General features: G+C 45.3%; 1 protein-coding gene across 1 annotated transcript in view; it reads left to right on the top strand.

The window, feature by feature from the left end:
• The window catches only part of ROS1 (ROS proto-oncogene 1, receptor tyrosine kinase), a 256,125-nt gene that overhangs the window by 94,439 nt on the left and 143,427 nt on the right, over nucleotides 1-18,259 (top strand). The window contains exon 21 of the mRNA XM_044291160.1: nucleotides 4,131-4,274. Coding sequence (XP_044147095.1) covers nucleotides 4,131-4,274 — 144 coding nt within the window. The remainder of the gene's footprint in view (nucleotides 1-4,130; nucleotides 4,275-18,259) is intronic.

Below are 18,259 nucleotides of genomic sequence, written 5' to 3'. Positions count from 1 at the left end.
TCTCTCCTCTGCCTGTGTGTGTGCTGGGCCTAAATATATGCCAATGGACTGTTGCAGTGGTGGCTGACGTGAAGCCTCATTCTCTGCTATGACATGCAGACTAATTCTCTGCTGACATGAAGACAGATTCTCTGTTACGGGACCTCCCTCCTCTGCCTGGGTGCTGGGCCTAAATATATGCCAATGGACTGTTGCAGTGGTGGCTGACGTGAAGCCTCATTCTCTGCTATGACATGCAGACTAATTCTCTGCTGACATGAAGACAGATTCTCTGTTACGGGACCTCTCTCCTCTGCCTGGGTGCCGGGGCCTAAATATCTGAGAATGGACTGTTCCAGTGGTGGGTGACGGGAAGCCAGATTCTCTGCTATGGAACCTCTCTCCAATTGATTTTGGTTAATTTTTATTTATTTAATTTTTATTTTAATTCATTTCCCTATCCACATTTGTTTGCAGGGGATTTACCTACATGTTGCTGCCTTTTGCAGCCCTCTAGCTCTTTCCTGGGCTGTTTTACAGCCTTTTTAGTGCCGAAAAGTTCGGGTCCCCATTGACTTCAATGGGGTTCGGGTTCGGGACGAAGTTCGGATCGGGTTCGGATCCCGAACCCGAACATTTCCGGGATGTTCGGCCGAACTTCTCGAACCCGAACATCCAGGTGTTCGCTCAACTCTATACATAATTATTAGGCAACTTAACAAAAAACAAATATATACCCATTTCAATTATTTATTTTTACCAGTGAAACCAATATAACATCTCAACATTCACAAATATACATTTCTGACATTCAAAAACAAAACAAAAACAAATCAGTGACCAATATAGCCACCTTTCTTTGCAAGGACACTCAAAAGCCTGCCATCCATGGATTCTGTCAGTGTTTTGATCTGTTCACCATCAACATTGCGTGCAGCAGCAACCACAGCCTCCCAGACACTGTTCAGAGAGGTGTACTGTTTTCCCTCCTTGTAAATCTCACATTTGATGATGGACCACAGGTTCTCAATGGGGTTCAGATCAGGTGAACAAGGAGGCCATGTCATTAGATTTTCTTCTTTTATACCCTTTCTTGCCAGCCACGTTGTGGAGTACTTGGACGCGTGTGATGGAGCATTGTCCTGCATGAAAATCATGTTTTTCTTACCTTGCAGACTTCTTCCTGTACCACTGCTTGAAGAAGGTGTCTTCCAGAAACTGGCAGTAGGACTGGGAGTTGAGCTTGACTCCATCCTCAACCCAAAAAGGCCCCACAAGCTCATCTTTGATGATACCAGCCCAAACCAGTACTCCACCTCCACCTTGCTGGCGTCTGAGTCGGACTGGAGCTCTCTGCCCTTTACCAATCCAGCCATCTGGCCCATCAAAACTCACTCTCATTTCATCAGTCCATAAAACCTTAGAAAAATCAGTCTTGAGATATTTCTTGGCCCAGTCTTGACATTTCAGCTTGTGTGTCTTGTTCAGTGGTGGTCGTCTTTCAGCCTTTCTTACCTTGGCCATGTCTCTGAGTATTGCACACCTTGTGCTTTTGGGCACTCCAGTGATGTTGCAGCTCTGAAATATGGCCAAACTGGTGGCAAGTGGCATCTTGGCAGCTGCACGCTTGACTTTTCTCAGTTTATGGGCAGTTATTTTGCGCCTTGGTTTTTCCACACGCTTCTTGCGACCCTGTTGACTATTTTGAATGAAACGCTTGATTGTTCGATGATCACGCTTCAGAAGCTTTGCAATTTTAAGAGTGCTGCATCCCTCTGCAAGATATCTCACTATTTTTGACTTTTTCTGAGCCTGTCAAGTCCTTCTTTTGACCCATTTTGCCAAAGGAAAGGAAGTTGCCTAATAATTATGCACACCTGATATAGGGTGTTGATGTCATTAGACCACACCCCTTCTCATTACAGAGATGCACATCACCTAATATGCTTAATTGGTAGTAGGCTTTCGAGCCTATACAGCTTGGAGTAAGACAACATGCATAAAGAGGATGATGTGGTCAAAATACTCATTTGCCTAATAATTCTGCACGTAGTGTAGTATCAGTGCCCCCACTAAATAATGAATGGAAAAAATGTAACTTTATCCATAATGCATTTAGTGAGAATTATTTTTTTTTCTATCCATCCATACTGGATTCAATGGGAGGATTGTTGGAACAAATAGATGCCATTTTGTGAAGGATATGTTGTTGTTCTTGGTATTGTGGTTGTCAGTTTATGCTGTTTGTTTTGCTGCTTGTCTTACAGATATGAGCATGTCAGTAGTTTTGTCAGGTTACGGAAAAGCACACATCCCGTAATACAAGTAAAATTTGCAGATATTATTCCTTAATGCAATGTTATCAATAGAGATGGCCTTGCGAATCGCCCGGCAGTCGTTTCGCAGCAAACTTTGCACGTTTGAGATTCGACAAACACGTGAACATATGGCGATGTCTGCCGACGCCATATTCTTTCTCATTGCACCGAACTTTGACCCATGACACATCCATCAGGTGGGACAGGACAGCCCATTGAGATGTTTCAGCACATGGACATACCCCCACCCTATAACAGAACCCGATCTGGCAGCCATTTTACATTCTGTGTTTTGCCAGTGTAGGGAGAAGTTGCTTTGTGGAGCAGGGACAGGCTGTTAGAGACACCAAACTCTAGCTAATAGGGCCACAAAAGTCCTATTAAGTATTGGTATAGGTGTGCTATCGATAGGTGTGACATACTGAGGGGTGTGATATACTTATAATTTACTTTCTAACATAGAAAGTATATTATAGTGCATTTGTATTGTGCAGCAGTTGTTTGTGGTTCTGCCGCGATACCGCAGCTATATAGAGGGACAAATGCAATGGGTGTGATATACCTGTAGCCCCCCAAAAAACTGATCGAGGTGTGTGATATACCTTCTTCCACAAAATACTGATTGAGGGCTGCGATATACCTGTTGCCCCAAATAAACAAGGTGTTGTGATATAACAGTTGTGGCAAAAAAATTATTGAGGAGTGTGATATACCTGATTCCACAAAATACTGATTAAGGGGTTTGTGTTACGATCAGTGTGTGGGGAAAACTCCACACTGAACACAGGAGGGAAGGGGAACAGTAACTGGGCCTGGAAACTAGGGAAGAAACAGGTCACCTCCTAAACAAACCTAATCTGGGCCCTAACTATCTATCAATATGAATAGACCCTGAAGGTAGCAATATTCATATGCTGGATACCTAGGCTTTTATATCCCTATAAGGCCCTGGAAAAATGTTAGGACCAGAGACAACCCATTCCTCCCCAGATGGACGAATGGAAGTCTCTGTCTCAGGCCCAGGTACAAACAGGCAATATAACAAACACAAGAAAACGCGACACTTAACTTTTGTAGAGACGGATGGGCAGGAACACCAGAGACAAACTCACACCAGCTCAGCCAAACCCAAATGAAGCTATCTACCGCATAGTAAGAAGGGTGGGGTCAGACTATAAAGGGTAGAAGTGATGACCACTGAGGAACAGCTGAGAAAAGGGAAGTGGTCATTAACCCTATCAACACTGAATCAAGAGAAATCAAGGAGGCTGTTAGATTCCTTGACGCTCAGCCAATCTCCTTGATTTCCTGACATCAGTCACCTGAGGGACCGTGACAGTACCCCCATTCCACAGGGGACCTCCGGGCACCCAGGACCGACCTTATCAGGATGGGCTCTTTGAAAGGCCTTCACCAGACGATTTGCATTAACATCGGCCGTTGGAACCCACATCCTCTCCTCTGGTCCATAACCCTTCCAGTGGACGAGATAATGGAGGGATCTACGGCGAACTCGTGAATATTACTTTCCACCATGACAGGAGCGGGAGGCAAGGAGGACGACACAACAGGTTCGACACATTTCTTCAACAACGACTTATGAAATACATTATGAATTTTAAAAGCCTGAGGAAGTTCAAGATGGAAGGCTACAGGGTTAACAATGGCAGTGATCTTATATGGACCAAAAAAACTTGGGCCCAACTTCCAAGAAGGTACCTTAAGCTTAATGTTTCTTGTGGACAGCCACACAGAATCACCCACTCTCAGGTCCGGACCATTCATACTTCTGCTGTCAGCCACACACTTATACCTGTTGCCTATCTTTTTCAGGTTATTTTGAATTTTCTGCCAAATCAAAGACAAAGAAGAGTCAAATAGTTCCTCCTCAGGAATACCAAAAGTTCGAGAACCAGAAAATGTGCCAAACTGCTGATGGAATCCATATGCCCAAAAAACTGACTTCAGTGGACTCCTGTCTACGGTTATTAATGGCAAACTCAGCTAACGACAAGAATGAAGACCACTCCTCCTGGCTGACACATAGTCCTCAACACACTTGCGCAGCCCCGGCCACCAAAATCTGCATGAGATGAGATCGACAGTGGATCTACTCCCAGGGTGTCCAGCCAAGACAGTACAGTGATGTTCCTCAAATACCTTATGACATAAGTCTGAAGGAACAAACAATTTACCTGGAGGACAAGAGTCCGGTGCATCCTCTTGGGCCTGCAACACCTTAGCCTCAAGATCAGGATATAGGGCAGATATGACTACCCCTTCAGACAAAATAGGACTAGGAGCTTTAGAATCACCCCCCCCCCCCCGGAAAGCTGCGTGACAAAGCATCCACCTTGACGTTCTTAAACCCAGGGCAGTAGGTGACAATGAAGTTAAATCTAGTGAAAAACAGCGACCATCTGGCCGTCTTTGGATTCAGACGTTTACATGACTCAAGGTAAGCCAGATTTTTGTGATCAGTAATTACACCGTAATAGGATGAATTGCTCCTTCCAACCAATGGCGCCATTCTTCAAAAGCCAACTCAATGGCCAGCAATTTCCTATTACCCACGTCATAATTTCTTTCAGCAGTCGAGAGGTTTTTTTTTAGAGAAAAAAGCACATGGGCTCCATTTACTAGGTGAAGGACCTTGCAACAAAACTGCTCCCACCTCTACCCCGGATGCATCAATCTCTACAATGAATGGCTGAGACACATCTGGTTGTTCCAGAATAGGGGCTGAAGCAAAGAAATTCTGCCCTGGGGTTAAGAACACAGCTTTCGCCAGGAAGACGAATCCGGTGCTACTGCTTGGTACCTAATATTTATACACTCTTCTCCATAATCCTAATCCTTTCATTTCTCCACTCCTCATCTTTTGGTTTAGGGCCCCTAAATGTATATAATTCAGTTAGCCAGAGGCTACAAGTTTCCCGTTTATGGTCATTTAAAACATAACATTTATTATTTTTTCTATTAAAAATAAATCGGGAAGAGAAAAAAAGAAAATCCTGTTTTAAAATTACAGGTGTAGCTGGGATATTGGGCAATATGGGCACAGGTTGCTTCACCTATGTTACTGCCTTTAATAATATGCGTCCGCACTACCAATAAGTGTTATAATGACACTCTTATTCCCTCTATTTACCAGCTCAAATAGAGCATCGGCCAGGTAGTTTTGTTGGCCTCTGCACAGATCGTGATATTAAAGGTCATGTACGATCGCTTTATAATAGTCTGTAAATAATAACATTTTGTTGCGATTCCCTGCCTGTATGTGTCTAACACGAGGTGTGTCTGCAGTCAGACCCCGTTCAGATACACTATCACAGCTGCACTTGACTAAAATTCAGATTGTAGCTCCCCCGACATGTTTCGCCACAGATCTGGCGTCTTCAGGGGATATGGAGCTACTGACAACACGAGCGACATACAGGAAGAGGCTTTTAACCTCTATGGGTAGGTATTTCTTAGTTTAAGATCCAATCAAAATCCGTCGCTCGTATGACAGAATAATGATCCGTCCACTCACCACATCCATAGGTAGTTCGTCATCTTCTCACATCGGGAGGATGTTTGGTGCGCATGTATCTAGACTTAGTCTTATTCTGACTCGATTAGTCATACTGCCATCTCCGACGGTGTCTATTGCGCATGCGTCTGGACTTGGTTTTATTTCAGTTAGGGTTTGTATGTTCTGCGCCTGCGTCTGAACTTATTCTTATTTAGAGTTATGTCTATTGACCATGCGTCTGGACTTAGTTTTATTTCAGTCTAAATTAGTATACTCTGCACATACATCTGGACTTGGTTTTATTTAAGATAATGTCACTATGCTCTCACATGCAACTGAACTTAGTTTTATTTGGCATAATGTCACTATGCTCACACAGTCATACAGAGTTATACCGCGTATGCGCTACAGTCTGGATTCATTTTACCTTTTTATAATTATGGTAATTAGATACTGTATATTATCATTACGTACTGTAGGGGCAGGATTTTATCCAAATTTAGGGCCCCTAAATGCACACTCTCTATAACTCCCTACCTTATTCGAATGCAAACAGCTCAACCTCAGAATTTAACCCTCTAGGTATCAATGTGTCCATGTTGAAAATCCATTTTGTTTCTGCTCTCGACATGCTCTTGATTAAATCTCCCCCTCTAGCCGCAAGCCGTAATCTAGTTATCCTAACCTGACACCCAGCACCTCGTCCGTTCATACTTAAAGAGGAATGAATAGACACGAACGAAATGCCAAGGAACAGGTAATGAAAGCTAATAGTAACATCAGCCTAAGAATTCTATTGGCAAGTGTGTGGATGACACCTTTAGTGTATGACAGAGGTTGGAAAGGTTAAGAAGAGTGCAGTGTCATATTTATTGATTTTTACAGTGTTTATTTCTGCAGCGGTTTGTGCTGCACGGCTGCGATACCAGCAGCTAAGTTAGTAAACAGGAGCTTAAGCGAGCGCCAGAGCTATTGTTTGTTTGTTATTAAGCTTAAGGTACCTTCTTGGAAGGTGAGATGTTGCCATGCTGTGCTACGACTGTTGTGCCTGGAAGCCAAGAGCCACACCTGTCCTGCACTGCTTTCAGCCCTGCGGTCACAGGCTGATCATGGGTTAACCCTGCTCAATTTGACAGTTGGTAAAGTGGTGTGAGACAATGGTGCCAATCTGCTGAGCGAGCTGAAAAAGGGCAAAATGACACACGTGACGTGCATGGCACATGTCCTGAACTTAGTCGTGCAGCGATTCGTCGTTAAATACCCCTGGTCCAAGACGTCTTGTGGCAGGCCAGGAAAATCTCTGGCCATTTTAGAAGAGCTTACATGGCCATGGCTCGCCTTGCTGACGTTCAGCGGCGACACCACTTGCCTGTCAGACGTCTAATTTGTGATAGCCCAACGCGCTGGAACTCCACCTTGTATATGTTTGATAGGCTGCTCCAGCAGCAACGTGCCGTTAATGACTACCTGTACAAACTCTGCAGCACGACAGGTTCTGGGAGCTTTGTTTCTTTTCACTGCGCCAGTGGCTACTCATGCGCGACGCATGCAGACTTCTGCGGCCATTTGATGAGCTCACCAAACTGGTCAGTCTCAGCCAGGGCACCATCAGTGACATCATACCTTACACCTTCTTTCTGGAGCGTGCATTTCATTGTGTCATTGATCAAGCCATTGAGGAGCTGGACCTGAAAGTTGAGGAAGTCTCAATGCTGAATGAATTCCCAGTGGGGGCTACTCCATCTGAGACAAGTCAGCAGGAGTCTGAAGAGGAGTCAGAGGAGGAATGGTTCCAGTGCGGATGAGGAGGAGGAGCAAGAAGAGCAGGCTTTGAGGTGGTCTTTAAACTTTTTGGGGATCCTTGGTGTTGTCCGTGGCTGGGGGGGGGGGGGGAGACGACCGAGGAAGACATTCTCCTGGGCGATGAGCAGGATCCAGGGCGCTCCACTGCTTCCAATTTAGTGCAAATGGGGGCCTTCATGCTCCAGTGTTTGTAGAGGAACCCCCATATAAAAAGCATAAAGGGCAAGGACCAGTACTGGGTGGCAACGTACTTAGACCCCTGGTACAAGCACAAAATGGCAGACATGTTACCAGCATCACAGAGCGCTGTCAGAATGCAGCATTTCCAGGCCTTGCTGCGAGATATGCTACATTCTGCTGTTGCGGGCGCTGGCAGAGGAATTTCCACCCACAGCAAAACAGGTGCGGGTACAAATCCTACCATGCCTGCAAGAAGAGGGCGGTTTGAAGATGTGTTGGTCACTTTGTATATGAGATCATTCTTGCAGCCAACCCATCGACAGCCACCCTCCGGATCCAGCCTCAGGGAACGTCTAGACCGACTACATTGGGTTAACGTCCGGTGTGGACGCTCTGAGGAACCCCTGGACTACTGGATGTGCAAGCTTAACCTGTGGCCAGAGCTGGCCCAATTTGCCATGGAACTCTTGGCTTGCCCCTCGTTGAGTGTCCTGTCAGAAAGGACGTTCAGCGCAGCAGGGGGGATCGTGACCGATAAGCGCACTCGCCTAGCTCAGGACAGTGTGGACTGCCTCACATTTCTAAAAATTAATGAGACATGGACCTGGGAGGAATTCAACACCTCAAGTTCTTTTCTGTCAGGTGAATGCCTAATTTTTGGGGCCTGTACTGGCCTACAGTAAAAAATTGTATCCGGGGACCGCCTAATGTACCACCAGCCACATAATCACAAGTTCTTTTCTGTCAGGTGAATGCCTAATTTTTAGGGCCTGTACTCTCGTGGCCTAAAATTAAATGTTTCTAGGCTCCAGCAGGGCACATTTTTGAGAGTTTCCCTTTAAGACGCTTAAAAATGGCCCCTGATTAAAATACATATTTTTTGTGAGAATTTTTGCAAAAATGATCCCCCTCTGGTATGTTACTGTCCATGTTGTGGGACTATTTGTGCACTTCTAGTAAGTATTTGGTGGCTGCAAATATGACCTGAAGGGTTTTTCAGGTTTGCCTGCCATTAAAGTCAGTGCGGCCCGCCACGAACACGCGGTTCGCGAACATTTGATCGCGAACGTGCATTTGTGAACTGTCTCGGCCGATGTTCGTCTATTACTAGTTAGCAACACTAAAGCACATGCAGAGTCAAAAGGTTCCAAGTGAACCCAATACCTTTTCCATATGCTTGTTAGGACATTTATACATGTTAGAGACAGGTCCCCTGCTTGGGACTTTTGTTAGCAAGAAAAGAGAGTCACTAAGAAAGAGCAAACATAGGATAAATGACACCACTCTTGCCTACCTTCTGATGTTTCTCGTAGTCCACTGTGTATGGACATTGCAGGACTGGCTTCCCAGCATTGTAAATCCAAAGAAAAGTGTGTCATCCAGCCTTTGATTAAAATCTTCCTTTATTAAAGAGGACCTTTCACTAGAATAAAACGTCTAAACTAACTATACAGACATGTAGAGCGGCGCCCAGGGATCCCCCTGCACTTAGTGTTATACCTGGGCGCCGCTCCGTTCTCCCGGTATAGCCTCCGGTATCTTCATAGTTAGGCTCCACCCAGGGGAACCTGCTGGCATCTCCTTCTCCCATGCTGTAGCGCTGGCCAATCGCAGCGCTCAGCTCATAGCCTGAGAGAAAAAAAAGCCTCTCAGCCTATGAGCTGAGCGCTGCGATTGGCCAGCGCTACAGCATGGGAGAAGGAGGCGCTGGCAGGTTCCCCTGGGTGGAGCCTAACTATGAAGATACCAGAGGCTATACTGGGAGAACGGAGCGGCGCCCAGGTATAACAATAAGTGCAGGGGGATCCCTGGGCGCCGCTCTACATGTCTGTATAGTTAGTTTAGAAGTTTTATTCTAGTGAAAGGTCCTCTTTAAGTCATGAAAAGTGAAAATTAAATATATAGGTGAAACTTGAAAAATTTGAATATTGTGCAAAGTTCATTTATTTCAGTAATGCAACTTAAAAGGTGAAACTAACATATGAGACTCATTACATGCAAAGCGAGATATTTCAAGCTTTTATTTGTCATAATTTGGATGATTATGGCTTATAGCTTATGAATAGTGATGTCCCGAACTATTCGCTGGCGAATAGTTCCCGGCCAACATAGCTTGTTCGTGTTCGCCGCTGCGGGCGAACATATGTGATGTTCGGTCCGCCCCCTATACATCATCATTGAGTAAACTTGGACCCTGTACCTCACAGTCAGCAGACACATTCCAGCCAATCAGCAGCAGACCCTCCCTCCCAGACCCTCCCACCTCCTGGACAGCATCCATTTTAGATTCATTTGGAAACTGCATTCACAGTGAGAGGAGGGAGAGTGTAGCTGCTGCTGATTCAATAGGGAAAGCATTAGCTAGGGCATTGCTCTCTGTCCACAGACTCATCTGCTGTAAGGACAGCGTCCTGACAGCACCCCAAAAAGCCCTTTTCAGGGCTGGTAAATCAGTGTGCTTTTTTTATATATATATATATATATATATATATATATATTTATATATATATATATATATATATATATATTGCAGTTGCCTGGCTGCCCGTGTGTGAGAGGCTGCAGGCTCAGTCATAGACAGCACTGTGTGCGCACACCATTTATACAGGGTGTGACAGAAAATACCTTGCAGATAAAAAAAATTATATTTAATATTTTTCTGTGACATAATCACATTTGCAAGCATGTGTGTGTCAGGCCCACAAATACTGCATACTGCTAGTGGCTAGGCCTGCACTCATACCGTTACAGGGTGTCATTCACTCAAATACCTTGCAGGAAAAAAAAATATATTTACCATTTTTCTGTGATATAATCACATTTGCAAGCCCGTGTGTGTCAGGCCAACACATACTGTATTGTGCCCACTGGCTAGTGGCTAGGCCTGCACTCATACCGTTACAGGGTGTCATTCACTCAAATACCTTGCAGGGAAAAAAAATTCTATAGAAAATTTGTCTGTGATATAATCACATTTGCAAGCCCGTGTGTGTCAGGCCCACACATACTGTATTGTGCCCACTGGCTAGTGGCTAGGCCTGCACTCATACCATTACAGGGTGTCCTTCACTCAAATACCTTGCAGATAAAAAAAATTATATTGAAAATGTTTCTGTGATATAATCACATTTGCAAGCCCGTGTGTGTCAGGCCCACACATACTGTATTGTGCCCACTGGCTAGTGGCTAGGCCTGCACTCATACCGTTACAGGGTGTCATTCACTCAAATACCTTGCAGAAAAAAAAAATGATATTTAAAAAATTTCTGTGATCTAAACACATTTGCAAGCCCGTGTATGTCAGGCCCACACATACTGTATTGTGCCCACTGGCTAGTGGCTAGGCCTGCACTCATACCGTTACAGGGTGTCATTCACTCAAATACCTTGCAGGAAAAAAATATATATTTAACATTTTTCTGTGATATAATCACATTTGCAAGCCCGAGTGTGTCAGGCCCACACATACTGTATTGTGCTCACTGTCTAGTGGCTAGGCCTGCACTCATACTGTTACAGAGTGTCATTCACTCAAATACCTTGCAGAAAAAAATAATTATATTTAAAATTTGATCTAATAACATTTGCAAGCCTGTGTGTGTCAGGCCCACACATACTGTATTGTGCCCACTGGCTAGTGGCTAGGCCTGCACTCATACCATTACAGGGTGTCATTCACTCAAATACCTTGCAGGAAAAAAAAATCTATTTTAAATTTTTCTTTGATCTAATCACATTTGCAAGCCTGTGTGTCAGGCCCACACATACTGTATTGTGCCCACTGGCTAGTGGCTAGGCCTGCACTCATAACGTTACAGGGTGTCATTCATTCAAATACCTTGCAGAAAAAAAAAATTATATTTAAAAATTTTCTGTGATCTAATCACATTTGCAAGCCCGTGTGCGTCAGGCCCACACATACTGTATGGTGCCCACTGGCTAGTGGCTAGGCCTGCACTTATACCGTTACAGGGTGTCATTCACTCACATACCTTGCTGGAAAAAAATATATCTATTTAAAAATTTTCTGTGATCTAATCACATTTGCAAGCCCGTGTGTGTCAGGCCCACACATACTGTATACTGCTAGTGGCTAGGCCTACACTCATACCATTACAGGGTGTCATTCACTCAAGTACCTTGCAGATAAAAAAAAAATTCTATTGAAAATGTTTCTGTGATCTAATCACATTTGCAAGCCCATGTGTGTCAGGCCCACACAGACTGTACTGTGCCCGCTGCCCACCACTTATATAGGGTGGCACAGTACCTTGCACGCATAGTAACACTTATCTAATAAAAAATGACAGGCAGAGGCAGGCCACGCCGCAGGGGCCGTCGTGTTCGTGGTGTTGTGATTTCCACTGGCCCTGGAATAATGCCCAGTGTTTAGAGGCCACGTACCCTCAACTCCAAAAATTCTGAGAAAATAGTTGACTGGCTTACACAGGACACCCAATCTTCAACAGCTTCCGCTAAGAACCTTGACGCACCATCCTCCTCCAGCTCAGCTTTGGTCACCTCAGAGGAGTTATTTACACATCAGTTGGATGAAAATAGTGATGCGCAACCATTATTGCCAGGGGATGTAGATAACAGGCATATGTCTCAGTCAGGCAGCATTACACACATGGACGTACAGTGTGATGATGATGATGATGATTTTGTACCCGCTGCTGCTTCCTTTGCTGAGGTGTCAGACACAAGTGAAGTGGTTGATGATGACGATGTGTCCGTGGATGCCACGTGGGTGCCTGCTCGAAGAGAAGAAGAAGAGGGGGAAAGTTCAGAAGGGGAGACAGAGAGATGGAGGAGACGAGTTGGAAGCAGGGGGAGGTCGTCGCAAGGAGCTAGTGGCACAGTCAGACAGCATGTATCGGCACCCGGGGTCAGCCAGACAGCACGCCAATCAACGCATGCTGTTGCCACCACCAGAATGCCGTCATTGCAAAGCTCAGCAGTGTGGCATTTTTTTTGTGTGTCTGCCTCTGACAACAGCGATGCCATTTGCAACCTGTGCCAAAAGAAACTGAGTCGTGGGAAATCCAACACCCACCTAGGTACAACTGCTTTGCGAAGGCACATGATCACACATCACAAACGCCAATGGGATCAACACATGATGACGAGTAGAAGCAGCACACAAGCTCAAAGCCACCATCCTCCTCCTGGTCCAGCATCTTCAGCCACGTCAACCACTGCTGTCCTCCTTGCCCCCTCTTAACCACCCGCCACTCCGCCTCTCACCTTGAGCAGTTCCATCTCATCTGCCCACAGTCAGGTGTCTGTAAAGGAAATGTTTGAGCGTAAGAAGCCAATGTCACAGAGTCACCCCCTTGCCCGGCGTCTGACAGCTGGCTTGACAGAACTCTTAGCCCGCCAGCTTTACCATACCAGCTGGTGGAGTCTAAGGCCTTCAAAAAATTCTTCGCTATTGGGACACCACAGTGGAAGGTACCCGGACTAATTTTTTTTCTAATAAGGCAAACCCAAACCTCTATTGAAAAGGAAGTCATGGCATCTCTGGCATACAGTGTTGGGGCAAGGGTCCATCTGACCACTGATACCTGGTCTGCAAAGCACGGTCAGGGCAGGTATATCACCTACATTGCGCATTGGGTCAACCTGCTGACGGCTGCCAAGCATGGAATGCGTGGCTCTGCAGCGGAGTTGGTGACACCGCCACGACTTGCAGGCAGGCCTACTGCCACCTCCTCTACTCCTCCTACTCCATCCTCTTCCATAACCTCCTCGGCTGAGTCCTCTTCTGCTGCGGCGTCTGGCTGCACATCAACTGAATCCCCCCAGCTCCCTAGGGGCTATTCCACATCCCGGATACGACAGTATCACGCTGTCTTGGGGTTGACTTGCCTGAAAGCAGAGAGCCACACCGGACTAGCATTCCTGTCCGCCCTGAACGCACAGGTGGATCAGTGGCTGACCCCGCACCAACTCGAGATCGGCAAAGTGTGACAATGGAAGCAATTTGTTGGCGCCATTGAATTTGGGCAAGTTGTCACATGTGCCGTGCATGGCACATGTGTTGAATCTCATCGTACAACCCAGGCTTACAGGACGTCCTCAAGCAGGCCAGGAAGGTGTGTGGCCATTTCAGGCATTCCTACACGGCCATGGCGCACTTTTCAGACATTCAGCGCCGAAACAACATGCCAGTGAGGCGCTTGATTTGCTACAGCCCAACACGTTGGAATTCAACACTCCTAATGTTCGACCGCCTGCTCCAACAAGAAAAAGCCATCAACGAGTATTTGTATGACCGGGGTGCCAGGACAGCCTCTGCAGAGCTGGGAATTTTTTTGCCAGGTTACTGGACGCTCATGCGCAATGCCTGTAGGCTCATGCGTCCTTTTGAGGAGGTGACAAACCTAGTCAGTCGCACCGAAGACACCATCAGTGACCTCATTCCATTTGTTTTCTTCCTGGAGCGTGCCCTGCGAAGAGTGCTGGATCAGGCTGTAGATGAGCGTGAAGAGGAAGAGGAAGAGTTGTGGTCACCATCACCACCAGAAACAGCCTTGTCATCATCGCTTGCCGGACCTGCGGCAACGCTGCAAGAGGAGTATGAGGAAGAGGAGTCAGAGGAGGAATGTGGCTTTGAGGAGGAGGAAGACCAACCACAGCAGGCATCCCAGGGTGCTCGTTGTTGTCACCTATCTGGGACCCGTGGTCTTGTACGTGGCTGGGGGGAAGAACAGACCGTCAATGACATCAGTGAGGAGGAGGAACAGGAAATGAGTAGCTCGGCATCCAACCTTGTGCAAATGGGGTCTTTCATGCTATCATGTCTGTTGAGGGACCCTCGTATAAAAAGGATGAAGGAGAACGACCTGTACTGGGTGGCCACGCTACTAGACCCCCGGTATAAGCAGAAAGTGGCAGAAATGTTACCAAATTACCGGAAGTCAGAAAGGATGCAGCAGTTCAAAACCAAACTAAAAAATATGCTTTAAACAGCTTATAAGGGGGATGTCACAGCACAACGGGAATCTAACTGGGGAAGAGGTCAAAGTAATCCTCCTCCTACCACGACCACGGCGGCAAGGACAGAACGCTTTACAGATGTGTTGTTGATGGAGGACATGCAGAGCTTTTTCAGTCCTACACATCGCCACAGCCCTTCGGGATCCAGCCTTAGAGAACGACGCGACCGACAGGTGGCAGACTACCTCGCCTTAACTGCAGATATCGACACTCTGAGGAGCGATAAACCCCTTGACTACTGGGTGTGTAGGCTTGACCTGTGCCCTGAGCTATCCCAGTTCGCGATAGTACTTCTGGCCTGCCCCGCTTCAAGTGTCCTGTCAGAAAGGACCTTCAGTGCAGCAGGAGGCATTGTCACTGACAAAAGAAGTCGCCTCGGTCAAAAAAGTGTTGATTACCTCACCTTCATTAAGATGAATGAGGCATGGATCCCAAAGGGACTTACAGTAGGGGATACGTTTAACTAACAAAAGGCCTGATGACATGCCTTGGCCTCAAAATGGTCCCCACGCTGCTGTATTTAATGTCTGCATACCGGATGACTTTCGTGAATTCTCCGCCACCAACTAGGGTTCAAGCCGCAATGTTTTAGTCACCTTTCTGCCTTGAAAACATAAATTTTTCCGGCCACTGCTACAACAGCGGCTGCAACAATAACATTGTTTTTCAGGCATGTGTACATGCCTAATTTTTCTGGCCTCTGGTGCTGCACTGTGGCTGCAAAAACAAAACAAAACAAAAAGGCACATACAAGTGTCAATTCCCCTTTCGTGATCGTTACCTTGTTGTGGTGAAGGGGCTTGCGTATCACAATGAAGCGATCATCACCTATATGAGTGTGTTGGCAATGATGCCACACCCCAGATGATAAGGCCGTTGCTTCATTATGATCAGACCAAAAGCAATCGGGACGGCTGGATGTTTTTTCATAGAAAAAACGTAAATTTTTTATTTTTATTTTTTAAGTTGTATGGGTGGGTTTTTAATACATAAAATAAAAAAAATCATAATAAAGTCTTTTAATAGTTTATTAGAAATAATGCAGACAATTTAAAAAATCCCCATCAATTCCAATACAAATCAAGTACAAAGCTCAGAACTAAATTATTCCAGGATGTCGTAATGGTTCGTTAATTCGACAATGGTTAATCAATTCGACACACGTCCCCAGATAGGGGACGTAACAGGGATTAAACTGATAGGAATAGTACTAGTTAAGACACCACTCATATAGGGTGTCACAGCACATTGCTCCAGTGCACGCGCAGTGCCCCAACTTGGGAGTAAGAGGACCGACCAAGCTGCTTTTTCCATCTCCCGGTTCCTAAAATCAATTCAGTTTGGTGTATCAGAGTTTGGTCTGTCACTGTGAAGGCAGTCGAAGGTACCCGGCCTAAATTTTTTTTCACAAAAGGCAATCCCACCCTGATATGCGACGTAACAGGGATTAAACTGATGAGAATAGTACTACAGAAAATAGCATTCATATCGGGTAAAATGGCACGGCGCAGACGCAGTGACCGTGGCGTGAATTCAAACAAAGGGGAGGGAGCCAGCGTTTTTTTAACCATCTCCCCGTTCGAAAAATCAACTTCATAAATGGACCCCAGATTGGGGATGTCACGTAACAGGGATTAAACTGATGAAAATAGTACTACAGAAAATAGCACTCATATCGGGTGTGACAGTAAATTGCACGGCGCAGACGCAGTGACCGTGGCGTGGATTCAAACAAAGGGGAGGGAGACAGCGTTTTTTTAACCATCTCCCCGTTCGAAAAATCAATTTAATAAATGGACCCCAGATTGGGGACGTCGCGTAACAGGGATTAAACTGATGAGAATAGTACTACAGGAAATACCACTCATATCGGGTGGGACAGTAAATTGCACGGCGCAGACGCAGTGACCGTGGCGTGGATTCAAACAAAGGGGAGGGAGCCAGTGTTTTTTTAACCATCTCCCCGTTCGAAAAATCCATTTAACCACTTCAGCCCCGCTAGCTGAAACCCCCTTCATGACCAGAGCACTTTTTACACTTCGGCACTACACTCCTTTCACCGTTTATCGCTCGGTCATGCAACTTACCACCCAAATGAATTTTACCTCCTTTTCTTCTCACTAATAGAGCTTTTATTTGGTGGTATTTTATTGCTGCTGACATTTTAACTTTTTTTGTTATTAATCAAAATGTAACGATTTTTTTGCAAAAAAATGACATTTTTCACTTTCAGCTGTAAAATTTTGCAAAAAAAACGACATCCATATATAAATTTTTCGCCAAATTTATTGTTCTACATGTCTTTGTTAAAAAAAAAATGTTTGGGCAAAAAAAAATGGTTTGGGTAAAAGTTATAGCGTTTACACACTATGGTACAAAAATGTGAATTTCCGCTTTTTGAAACCGCTCTGATTTTCTGAGCACCTGTCATGATTTCTGAGGTTCTACAATGCCCAAACAGTAGAAAAACCCCACAAATGACCCCATTTCGGAAAGTAGACACCCCAAGGTATTCGCTGATGGGCATAGTGAGTTCATAGAACTTTTTATTTTTTTGTCACAAGTTAGCGGAAAATGATGATTTTTTTTTTCTCTTTTTTCCTTACAAAGTCTCATATTCCACTAACTTGCGACAAAAAATAAAAAATTCTAGGAACTCGCCATGCCCCTCACGGAATACCTTGGGGTGTCTTCTTTCCAAAATGGGGTCACTTGTGGCGTAGTTATACTGCCCTGGCAATTTAGGGGCCCAAATGTGTGAGAAGTACTTTGCAATCAAAATGTGTAAAAAATGGCCTGCGAAATCCGAAAGGTGCACTTTGGAATATGTGCCCCTTTGCCCACCTTGGCTGCAAAAAAGTGTCACACATCTGGTATCGCCGTACTCAGGAGAAGTTGGGGAATGTGTTTTGGGGTGTCATTTTACATATACCCATGCTGGGTGAGAGAAATATCCTGGCAAAAGACAACTTTTCAAATTTTTTTATACAAAGTTGGCATTTGACCAAGATGTTTATCTCACCCAGTATGGGTATATGTAAAATGACACCCCAAAACACATTCCCCAACTTCTCCTGAGTACGTCGATACCAGATGTGTGACACTTTTTTGCAGCCTAGATGCGCAAAGGTGCCCAAATTCCTTTTAGGAGGGCATTTTTAGACATTTGGATCCCAGACTTCTTCTCACGCTTTAGGGCCCCTAAAAAGCCAGGGCAGTATAAATACCCCACATGTGACCCCACTTTGGAAAGAAGACACCCCAAGGTATCCAATGAGGGGCCTGGCAAGTTCATAGAATTTTTTTTTTCGCATAAGTTAGCGGAAATTGATTTTTTTTTTGTTTTTTCTCACAAAGTCTCACTTTCCGCTAACTTAGGACAAAAATTTAAATCTTTCATGGACTTCATATGCCCCTCAGCAAATACCTTGGGGTGTCTTCTTTCCAAAATGGGGTCAGT

Source organism: Bufo gargarizans, chromosome 4 (genome assembly GCF_014858855.1).
Source record: "Bufo gargarizans isolate SCDJY-AF-19 chromosome 4, ASM1485885v1, whole genome shotgun sequence".
Taxonomy (NCBI): Eukaryota; Metazoa; Chordata; class Amphibia; order Anura; family Bufonidae; genus Bufo; species Bufo gargarizans.
The sequence above is the reverse complement of the archived record's forward strand: the minus strand, read 5'-3'. Positions and strand labels throughout refer to the sequence as shown.